The sequence below is a fragment of the Trachemys scripta genome, chromosome 4, assembly GCF_013100865.1.
Source record: "Trachemys scripta elegans isolate TJP31775 chromosome 4, CAS_Tse_1.0, whole genome shotgun sequence".
In the NCBI taxonomy this organism is placed as follows: domain Eukaryota; kingdom Metazoa; phylum Chordata; order Testudines; family Emydidae; genus Trachemys; species Trachemys scripta.
In genome coordinates, this window is record NC_048301.1 from 75,267,388 (window position 1) to 75,279,486 (window position 12,099).

Here is a 12,099-nt window from a genome sequence, read left to right on the forward strand (position 1 = left end):
GCACGGGGGACGCGCGCCGCATGTGCCCGGGGAGCCGCGAGCAGGAGGGAGAGACGCGGGGCTCCCTGGCAGCAGTGGGGATTCGGCCCCTGCCACCCCCCCCCGGCTCCTGCCCGCTCCGCGCTGCCCCCGCCCAGACCCACTGCGCCCCACATATGCCCGTGGCAGGCGGCTCCACGGGGAGGGCAGCGCGCGGGGCCTGCTAATGCCCCAGGCCCCTTAAAATTTTTTCTTTGCTCCGCCCCCGATATTTTATACTGGTAATCTGGTCACCCTACTTCTCCTGCTCTCGGGCTGCCTTGGGCTGATAGTGCCAGCGTCTTCACCTCCTAACTGTAAGTGGCTGCCCCACGCATGGGGGTGGGAGACAGGCAGCCCAGCTGTGCCTACATTTAAGATGCAATACAGGCACAGTACAGTTTTTGCTTTTTTTTTTTTTTTCGTTTCTGCTGCTGCTTGATTGGTTACTTCCGGTTTCACATGGTGTTCAGTTGACTGGTCAGTCCATAACTCTGGTCTTCGTATCTCTGAGGTTCTACTGTATAAGACAGACTTCAACATAATAGTCTATACTAAGCAGAAATTTAACAATTCTCATTCACTAGTAATTACAACGAGTATCTCAAAATATCTCAACTTTTAAAAACAGCATTTCAATGAGTTTTTAATGGGTTAATATTTCGGGCGGTTTATAGTGCAGAACTTTTTTCTGGTGTCTTTCCCTTTTGGGATTTGTGTGTGTTCAGACACAGGCACACTTTCACACTCACATTCAGAAAATAAAAAGAGACCAGTATGTGAAAATAAAGAGACAAGCTAGACAAAAAGCAAGACAGAAAAGGGAAAAATGCAATACTTGAAATTATATGGAGAATTCGCAAACTCTTCAGCTTTCAGTCTTCTGGTTAGTTATTATTGGGAAGAAGGGTAAACAGGATGCTCCAGGGATCTGTACTGTGCTGTTCAACATATTCATAAATGATCTGGAAGAAGGGGTAAACAGCTCTGAATTAGGTGCGTAGGCTCCCTATACAATGCTTGAGGAGGTTAAGGTGTGTGGGGACAAGGAGAAGGGGGTGCAGAGCTTCCTGCAGTTGGGGGAGGTTTCTGTGGGTGGGTCTGACCTGGCCCCAGACCCGGCCACTCCTTGTAGGGGGAAGAGCAAGTCCCGTCCTCCCCCGCCCAGCCAGGTTTAACAGCGGAGCCCGCTACAGGGTAGGAGCCACCAACCCCAGCATCCACAGCCCCGCCCTTCACCTTGCACTGATTTACCTCTCCACCAGCTGCTGAGCACCCAAATAACACAGCCGTACTGCTGGGGATGGTTGCTTGACAGCTCTTGCTGCTTGCCTTTGCTTCCCCATCAGAAAGTCATTTTTCTGCAAGGAAGCAAAGAAATCTGTAGGGGACATGAATTCTGTGCATGCGAAGTGGTGCAGAATTCCCCCAGGCGTACTCTATTCAGCTTTTATTTTGGTTTGTATATTTAGCTTGTGTGTTTTTTAATCTTTGAGATGTAGGCAGCTCCTGCTCACTAAAGTGCAAAGGCAGAGTACAAGTATGTGTTATGAGTATATGGGAGCATCATTCAGACAGCAAAATTAAGGTTGCATGAGCATGTATCTCAACTTCATATTTCCAGGTTTTCAGGTCTGAGTTTTGCTGAACTCAGCGTTCTGGAATGGTATGAAATATCACTGGGCAACCATAACTCATTTTGAGAGTGAATTTTATATATACACAATATTGATTGGTACTGTATATTTGCATTTGATAAAGGAAGTTATTCAGTAGGTGAGCAACAGAAGTTGTCCAACTGTATGTGTGTATATATACACACACACACACAGATATCTCTCTCAATGTATTAGCAAGACACTTTAAATGAGACATACCTGTAGCCAGTTGGCAAATATTTTTAAAGCACAAATTTATAGATAGCATCTTTATAGATAATTTTACTAGTTTTAAACCAGTTTAATTAGGAAAAAGCCAACTCAATTTAATATGCTTTATTATACTGCTTACCAGTTATATCTTGCTTATTCTGTATTCCTCTATACATAACACCCAAAAAAAGCATTACATTCCTCCTACCAGCAGATAAGACAGGAAACGCACAATTTGGATGCCACTCACTTCCCATATATAAAGAAGCTTCCTGGCTGCAACAACTGATAGACACCTCCCAAATAACAGTTTCCAAGCAGGTGGGATGTCAAGGCTGATACAGTATAGTTTAAAAGAAATAAATGGAAAACAAGTTACCCTTCTATAAGATTTCCCTGCCAAGCATTAATAGTTTTAAGTACACGTTTCTGTGAAGACTACCCTCTACAGCAGTGGTCAACAACCACCAATCAACTGGTCGATCCTGGAGCCTCTGCCAGTCTTTCACAATCTCTGGGCCCCACGCCACTCCCAGAAGCGGCTGGCTGCTGGCATGTCTCTGGGGCCCCTGGGGGGTGGGGGGGAGGAGGCAGCTCCGAGCGCTGCCCCCGCCCACAGCACCATCCCCGCAGCTCCCATTGGCTGGGAACCGGCCAATGGGAGCTGCAGAGCAGCGCTTGCGGGCACAGGCAGAACACAGAGTCATGCTGCCCCCCTCCCCTCTCCAGGGGCCGCAGAGACATGCCGGCAGCCAGCCGCTTCCGGGAGTGGTGTGGGGGCGGGGCAGGTAGGCAGCCTGCCGGAGCCCCACTGCGCTGATAACCAGGAGCCACATGCTGTAAGCACCTCCCAGACAGAGCCTGCACCTTGCACCCCCTCCTGCACCCCAACTTCCTGCCCCAGCCTGGAGCTCCCACCTGCATCCAAACTCCCTCCCAGAGCCCACACCCCTCATCCCCTCCAGCACCCCAACTCTCTGCCCCAGGCCAGAGCCGCCTCCTGCACCCAAACTCCCTTCCAGAGTTTGCACCCCTTATTCCTTCACCCCAACCCACTACCCCAGGCTCAGCCAATGCACACTCCACGGTTGAGAATGTTACACTGATTTGTGACAATCCCTGAAGAATTTTGGATCTATAAACCATAAATTACACTAATAAAAAGTAAAACTCATGAAACATTCAGTGAATTCTATGAGATTAGGTGCAGTGTGACCATATGACCCCTGCACCCAAACTCTCCCCCAGAGCTTGAACCCCTCACTCCTGCACCCCAAACCTCTGCCCCAGGCTCAGCCCGGAGCCCCCTCCCACACTCCTACCCCCTGCCCCAGCCCAGTGAAAGAGGGTGAGGGAGGGGAATGTAGCGATTGTGGTGGGGCCTCGGCAAAGGGGCAGGGTAAATCCTGGGTTGATCTTAAATTCAAAAAGTGATCTTGTGCGTAAAAAGGTTGGAGACCACTGCTCTTCTCTTGGTAGGTAGTGTCCTGTAAAGACAATAAAGCCCATTCAAAATCTCTCAAGAAAATAAGGCCGTTTACCCCCTGAGCTAGTGAATCCATTCACCTCTTCATCTTTCAGGCAGTTTGTCAACCCCCTTATCAACTGAATGATTTCCCATATGGCATTCGCCTCCCACACACACTACCACTGACGTAGGCAATTATAGCAAAACCCGTCCAATCTCAGGTTCCAATGTTGTCAATTACTGAAATAGCCCTAAATTTTTTCCAATCAAAGTAGAACTTCACCTGTCACTTTGCTTTGGTACAAACAATTATGTAGGTAGACAACAACTGGACTAAAGCCAAAAGACTATTCTAACAGTATGGAGTGAGGAAGCACCACTTCCTATGAAACCTCACTTGGCTACAACTAATGGAAATATCAGGTTTAAACTTAACTCATGAACAGACATCTTAAAAGCAACTCAAAAGGCATTCAAAACTCCTCTCACATTCCTTCGAGACATAGTTACAGCTACCCAAATCAGAAAACATGTTCTACTCACTACAACAGAATTCAAGGAAAAGAATGTGGAACACAGGAACTGCTGTACCAGAGAACACCAACAATCCATCTAGTTCCGCATCCGGTTGGCTAGCACAGAAAGACTGTACCAGAGGAATGTATAAATCTCATAATGGATAGCTTTGCGATAACATGTCTACAGAAGTCCTTTCCTACCCCAGGCAGTTTCATGGGGGGCTGTTAAGAATGTATTTAGCTATTGTAATTCCCAATAAATCAGGTTTGTAATAGAAATTATGGAGCAGATATTGCTTCTTGATAAGAATGATAATTCTTTGGGTAACATATTGTTATTTGCCTTTAAGTTAAAATTTGTTGATAGTTGTTATTTTAGATGGCCAACTTGTTTGGTCAATAAAAAAGGAGAATTATTCTAACAGGCTGTTTCAGCTATATTAGCAGTATTCTCAACTTCAAGTGAACTTTAATAACACAATAGGAAAAACATGTAGATCAACTAGCAATAATCACACCTCAGATTAACCAATGGACTCTTCTCCAAAGCAATCTTCGTTTCAACTTTGGAACTATATACTTATGTCCCAATGAATGGTGGTTGTTTGGATTGCTACTACACTACTGAAGATCACCTGATAATTAAAAAAAGTTCTTATATTTCCCCCCCCCCATCATCCTTTCTAAGAAATGTAAATTTATAAACTTTGTTACACATCATCATTAGTAGTAGTACTACTATCGTATTGCCTAAGAGCCCTAGTCATGGACTAGTACACCATCGTTCTGGGCAATGTATAAACAGAACTAAAGATGGTCCCTGCCTCAACAGACTCACAACCGGAGCACATGGTAATCATAAATATACTTTAAAATACAAAAAAGGAAACTATCAATAGTTGAATGGACTTCTATAAAAGTCCACTACTTGTGTTCCCTCTATAAAGCTGAATGTGAAATTTCTTGGTCTGATTATTTTGTCTTCATCCATTTAGCACAGGCTAGAGTAAAGTGTTTTTAACACATCAAAAGCCAAAACAGCAGTTTTGTTCACTGCTTAATTTGTACATCAGTGATACTGAGAAGGCCAATGGAAACGTGCACAGCTCTGAAATAGTTAGCTGCTGCAGAGCTAATGCAGAAAGGACCACCACATAAATATGTAGGTCTCATAAAATAAGAGTAAAAAATGATGTTTAAAATCACAGGGCAGCTTTAACAATGTTAGTCTTGTTGACTTAGATGAAATGCTGGGTAGAATATTTGGTTTCTTTTAAATACACTGGTAATACTAGCTAACAGTACTGTCCTTACAAGGAGGAAAAAGTGACAACTAAAACTTTTTCTTGTAAAGAGAAAAGAGTGTTAGCTTCCCTCACTGAAAACTGCATTTCAGCTAGACTCCAAACCAACCTATAAGAAACAAACCAAGAAACAAATCATGCTCCTTCATTCAGTTATTGGTGTCCTGGAGATAGAGCCCTGGGTTGATACAAAAATCTGTACCCGCATCCAATCCACGATCCGTAAACATCCAAGGATATAAAGCAGATATCTGCAGATTTGCAGGGTTCTACCTGGAGACACAGTAGAACAAAAAATCTGGTGTTGTAGCAATGATAAAGTAATTTTAATATGACGATAGTATGTATCATTATAAAGAGTGTTCTCCAGCCAATAATGAATGTCAACCAAGTTACAGCAATGTTAACTAACGTGAACTGTTTTTCATAACAATAGTAATTTCATTTCTCCAGGTCAACCAAAAGTTAAAACGTAACTGCAATAAAATAATTCCTGTCATGATGAATCTATATTTTAATCATACCTAGTTCTGTGCAACCAGATTTTAAAGCTCACATGTATTACTTTGGGGGGGGGGAGGGGTAATGTTGCCTAATCACTGTTTGTCACTGATTGACAGTTGGCAGAAACACAATATTGCAACATACATGCACCAAGATAGTTTTACTGATGAGTCAATGCAAATAGAGCTGTCTCTACTGAACTTGTGAATCAGTTAAAAGTATATGTTTTGAGAACATGGTACTCAAACAAGGCAAGTCCTGAACAAGAAATTCTGCTCAACTGAAATATTCTGCCTGTACTTCTGGAAAATAGTTTTTAGTAGTGTCCATGAAATGCTACACACTGTAAAAAATAAGTGGCTGCAATAAAGCATGGAAATTGTCAGCCCAAAAAGAAAAATGTTCAGAGTACATGAAAGTGAATTACAAAGAAATCCCAACATAAACTAATGTTACAACTATGGTTAAGGTTGAGAATTTGACTTGGAGTAGGGATTGTGGGCTAGATCTACAAAAAGGATATAGGGGTTTAACTGCCACCTGAGCACATGCACAGCCACTTTAGTCAAGGCACCTAGCTCAGGAGCCTAGACTAAGGTAGGATCTTGTAACTAAGCATTTCCCCCATCTATCTTGCGCAGGACCTCATCTGGTAGGTATTTTCAGAGGATACCAAAACCGACACAAGACAGCTAGAGGATGAGGAGGTGCCCTGTTTTAGCCCACTGGTTAGTAACCTCCCCAAGCATTGTATAGGGAGCCTAGGCACCTAACTCAGAGCTGTGGATTCCACTGGGTGGCAATGTGCCTAAATTAGGCACCAAAACACTGTGAATTGCATTGCCCAAGCCCCATGTCTTCTTTTCCAGAAAGCACTTATTACGGGCACTTCTGGAAATGAGTAATACAGCTTCTTCTAACAGCAAGAGCAATAATACGCAATCAACCTGGTAAGCTTCCTCTTAAACAATTCTTAGGGAAACCTAGACACAGGTACTATGCATTAGAGATGTACTGCACTTTTACTGTTCACTGAAGTCTAAGAAATGTGTTAAATCCACATTGCCCAAGGTAAGCTAACCTTTTGTATTGGGGCCTACTGCTAAACAGCTGTGCAGGAACCAATAGTAGAAAGCATCATAAAAATGAATCTTTTACAAACTGGTAAAAAGAGAAAGATGATGGTAACTTCAGTGATTTAACTAATGATGTAAACTGAGGCAGAGTCATCAGGGCAAAGATAAAAATCACAATCTCCTGAGGAAAATATCAGTGTTAAGAGAGCTGAATGGAAAAGGAGAATCAAGAATAAGAAGTTGTGTGCATTCAGCTAAACTGAAAAAAGAATTTGTTTCCAATCCGTGTCATTTCCTTAGGATTGAATCCTCTTATTTGTCCATATTGCCCTATATTATTAGTATACAATTACAGCAATGTTATGATAATAGAAAGATTCAGAATCCAAACAAGTCAATTCCGTGTCACTAGTGTACTGGCAGTCTGTATTTAAAGAAAAGCTACAAAGCTCAGCATGACAAAAGATAGATACACAAAAAGTATATCATGTCACTCACCTCCGTCCTCAAAAACTCAAACTTGTGAAAACATGATGGATATTGCAGGCACTGAAAGCAATTTAGTTCAGCTCTTGATCAACATAAGTGGTGTGAGAAGTAACTGTTTTCTTTTAAAGAGGATTTAAATCAATCATATTTTAGTTGCTGTCCAACATTTGGTCCAAATGTCCTTACTCATTGTAGACCTGACACTTTTACTTACAGTTTTAAATCCCCAAAACTCTGTTATAGCATGAATTTTTCCTTACTAGCATTAATAATCATTAAGGCTGCATGTCTGTCATAGAATGACTTTCCGTAACTTTTGCAATGGCCGGTGCTGGCTCATGGGGCTCCTTGACTAGCCAGCCCCTGGGCCAGCAGCAGCAGTTTGGGTGTGTGGGAGGGGGCTCAGGGCTGGGGGAGAGGAGAGGGCGCTTACCTTGGGTGGGGGAGAGGAAAGGGGGAGCTTCTCAGCTTCCACCAGCATGTCCCTGCAGCTCCTAGGCGAAGGGGCCAGGGGCCTCCATGCACTGCCCGCACCTGCAGGCGCTGCCCCCGAAGCTCCCATTATCTGCGGTTCCCGATCAACGGGAGCTGCAGAGCCAGTGCCTGTGGCAGGAGCAGCATGCAGAGCCCCCCTGCCCACCCTTCCCCCTAGGAGCTGCAGGGACATGCGGAACTGGGTAGGGAGCCTGCGAGCCTCACCAATCCTCTCCCCTCCAGTGCCAGAGGGGGTCCTGGGCTGCGCGCCACTGCGCACCCCCACCCCAGTGCCAGAGAGGGTTGCGGGCCGTGCACCACCACCTGTCTCCCCCCCAGAGCACCCCAAGGCCCACCCCCCCCCCAAGTTTTAGTTAGGGGTATATAGTAAAAGGGATGACCATGGACAGGTCACAGACCATGAATTTTTGTTTACTGCCCGTGACCTGTCCATGACTTTTACTAAAAATACCTGTGACTAAAATGTAGCCTTAATAATCATCAACTAAATGTAGCCCTAGTAGTTGTTTTACTTTTTAAAAGTATAAATCCTACCAAAACGCTACTGTTATAATAAAACAAAAATTGTCAGGCAAGGTGCAAATTGTGAACAAAATGGCAAAGAGAAACTACAAACAATAAACTGAAATTAAATAGTGAAATGTTCCAACAGGTGCATGACTGGCACTTCCTTGGCTGTTTGGAAAGGACCCCGGGTTCACACTCATTAACATTGACAGGTTTCAGAGTAACATCCGAAGAAGTGGGCTGTAGCCCATGAAAGCTTATGCTCTAATAAATTTGTTAGTCTCTAAGGTGCCACAAGTACTCCTGTTCTACTCATTAACATTATTTTTTTTCCTCAGAACTTCTAAAATTCAGGGATTATCTGTTTAACAAATAGTGACAGGGATTGAGTGAGTTATCAAATCCACAGATCAAATTGGTCACAGCACCACAATCAGAACAAAAGCCCCTTGGCTCCCAATCTTGCATTTAGTCCACTAGACCACATTACCATAATGTATTTATGACAGTCAAAACAGAGAATTATCAACAGAAAATGTTTATACTAAAGCCAGATCCTTCTTCCCTTTACACACTTTACTATTTTTTCCCTTGGGACCTTCAGTCTAGGTCCTTATCCCAAATTTGGGACTTGGCAGGCTCATATGGCTGAGATATTGAGGCAAAATAAGTTGTATTTCAGGGGGCTGAGGTTATCCCTCAAGCACATGTTCCAGATTTGACTACACATAAGCCTGTATCTAAGACTGATTTTCCACTGTTTTCTTTAAACTAATTTAACACACAGTGTGTCTGGGGTGCAGGGGAGGTTAAGCTATACTTAGGGCCTTACCAAATTCACAGCCATGCAAAACGCTTCACAGACCGTGAAATCTGGTCTCCCCCCCATTAAATCTGGTCTTGTGTTCTTTTACCCTATACTATACAGATTTCATGGACGACACCAGTGTTTCTCAAATTGGGGGTCCTGACACAAAAGGGGGTTGCAGGGGATCACAAGTTTGTTTTAGGGAGGTGGCAGTATTGCCACCCTTACTTCTGCGCTGCCTTCAGAGCTGGACAGACAGAGAGTGGCGGCTGCTGTCTGAGGGCCCTGCTCTGCAGTCAGCAGCACAGAAGCAAAGGGGACAATATCATACCATGCCATCCTTACTTCTGCGCTGCTGCTGGCGGTGACTCTACCTTCAGAGCTAGGCTCCCAGCCAGTAGCTGCCACTCTCCAGCTGCCCAGCTCTGAAGGCAGCACCACTGCCAGCACCAGCGCAGAAGTAAGAGTAGCAGTACCACAACCCTGCCACCCCCCCAACTCCTTTTTGATCAGGACCCCTACAATTACAACACTGTGAAATTTCAGATTTAAATAGCTGAAACCATGACATTTACGATTTTTAAAGTCCTATGACTATGAAATTGACCAAAATGGACCATGAATTTGGTTGGGCCCCAGCTATATTACAGCTTTCATGTAGTTTTGGATGCATGCAAGCAGTTCATTGGTGAGAAGTTTTGCTGGATCACGCTAATCTGGATTTGCCCTGTCCCCCACTGACACATTCCCACAGCAGCAGCTCCCTGCTACCAGCGGGGAAATGCATCTCCCGCGGTTGCGGGGGGACAGATCAGGACCACGCCAAAACTGGAGACCAGGCAGGCCAGCCCCACGCGGGGCAAAGGTGGCGACCAAGAGTAGATCTCCGGGCCTCGGCCCACCCACCCCCTCCGGGCAGGGACTCAGGCCGAGTACAAGGAAGGGACTCAGCGCAGCTCGCTCCCCGCCCCGGACAGAGTGCAAGGCTGCCTGGGGCAGTGCCAGCCGCATGGGGTTCCCAGCGCGGAGGGCCCCAATGAAGGGAACGGGAAACCTCAAGGGACCCCGGCGGAAGCTCCTCGCTGAAGAGGGAGCTCAGGGCCGCTCCGGGGCAGGGTGGGCTCAGACCAAGGGCGGGGGCAGCCCCAAAGAAGCCGACTCACCTGCCCAGGCGCCCAGCCCCGGGCCCAGCACCACCGGGCTGCCCAGCACCCAGACGCGGAGCCCGGCCAGCAGGCGGTAGGTGGCCCGCACGGTGATGTACACTGCGCTCAGCACCCCCACCCAATAGAGGAGACCGCCACTGGGGAGAGTTCCCAGGACCTCCATGCTGCGGGGGCGGCGGACAAGAGCACACTAAACCCTGCGGGCCGGCGCTGACCCACACCCGTAACACCGCCCGCCCACCACTACTTCGCCATTGGCTAGGCTGCCTCTCACTCAAAAACATGCTCCTCTTCCATTGGATAGCGCTTCGCCACACCGCCTCCAAAGCTACGGGCCCACACCAACTGCCTTCTGATTGGACGATGGGGATACTCATCAAACGCTCCCATTCATCAGGCGCCTGCACGCCACGTGGTCGACTTTACGCTTCTACAGCCTTTGGCAGAGGCGCTTGTCAGTCACACAGACCGTTATGCGGCCGTTGGTGCCGTCGGGGCGGGTAGTTTGAACTAAGGTGCAAGGTGTCTGTCAGCTAAGCCCCTGGAATCCCCCGCAGGGGAGAAAGAATCCCCAGACTGGGCCCAACTAGGGGGACAAACGGGCACTGTCTAGGGATCTCCTTCCAGCCCTGAAGGCAGGAGATCCCAGCAGCTCACCAATACCTGTAAAGTGAAGCTTGCAGTTACTGACTTGCAGCAATGTATTTACCACCAATATTGTCATACATCTTCATAACTATGTATAAGTGTACCAGTGTTTAGGTACCAGATCTCATTGCAAGTAGGGCCGGGGCCTTCCAGCTCCTGCTTTTGGACTGTAATCAAAGCTGACAGTAGGGAGACAGGAGTCCAGCTGTGCAGTTGGGCAGATGCCTAAGCTGCTAAAATCTACAGGGCAGAATGTTTGACTCATATCATGGCACAAGACCACATATAGACTAGAAATCAGATATCTGTGCTGTGTCACAGTATGTAAGGCTTTGCTAAAATAAGGGACACAAAGGTTCTATTTTCAATAGGATGCAGAACCATATCAGGGACATTTTGCTTCTCCATGAGAAATGTGCAAAGCCACCAAATCTTCATCCTCTGAATGAATAATATTAGGAGCTTGCTATGACACTTATTTTTTTTTCATAAGAGCACCTAGAAATGACAGTATAAGACAACTTTATTTCAGCTAGGACCTTCTACAAAGATTTTCAGCAAGATCTCTTCTTGATGTGAAAAGTAAGTATATTGTTGCACTACTGGAAATAATCAGGTTGGACCTGGTCAATAATGATGTGAAGAATTTCAACAAAAACCCAGCCTGCTGTAAATAGTTTTGGTAAATTAGTAGATGAGGCTCTTCCCACAGAATCAAAGCTTCAGTAATGTCCCATCATAGATAGTGTTAGCAGCAACTAGGCTAATGCAGGTACTGTACCATCTATCCACTGACATGCAATTCCAATGTCCTGTTCACATGTACTGTAGTCATTAAAGACTGGCACTTTTTGCAAGCAGAGAGGGATTGTTTCTTGTCCTAGCCAAATTGCCATTATGAGTAATTACATTTTGCCTACCTTTTTTTCTCTCCCAGGTTCATGGACACAGTATTTTCCGTCACTTCTACTTGTTACCTTTAAGAACATAACTTAATTTACTTCATTGGGGCTCTTTATGTGGGTGATTATAGGTTTGCTTTTATAATTTATGGCAGGGGTTCCTAAAGCTATGAATAGGCTCCTTTGGGCAGGGCAGTCATAAGTTTGGACCGCACCAATCAGCTGTTTGGTGGCGGGTGGGAGGGGGTGGAGCAGGGCGGGAATAGGCAAAGTGGGGGCAGGGCCTCAGGAGGGGCAAAGTGGGGGCATGGGTGGGAAAGGGCAG

General features: G+C 45.8%; 1 protein-coding gene across 1 annotated transcript in view; it reads right to left on the bottom strand.

Moving 5' to 3' along the window:
- HSD17B12 (hydroxysteroid 17-beta dehydrogenase 12) overlaps window positions 1-10,454 on the bottom strand; it is a 130,425-nt gene extending 119,971 nt beyond the window's left edge. Inside the window, exon 1 of the mRNA XM_034768754.1 lies at window positions 10,222-10,454. Coding sequence (XP_034624645.1) covers window positions 10,222-10,387 — 166 coding nt within the window. The 5' untranslated portion in view covers window positions 10,388-10,454. The remainder of the gene's footprint in view (window positions 1-10,221) is intronic.
- Window positions 10,455-12,099: the final 1,645 nt, after the last annotated feature.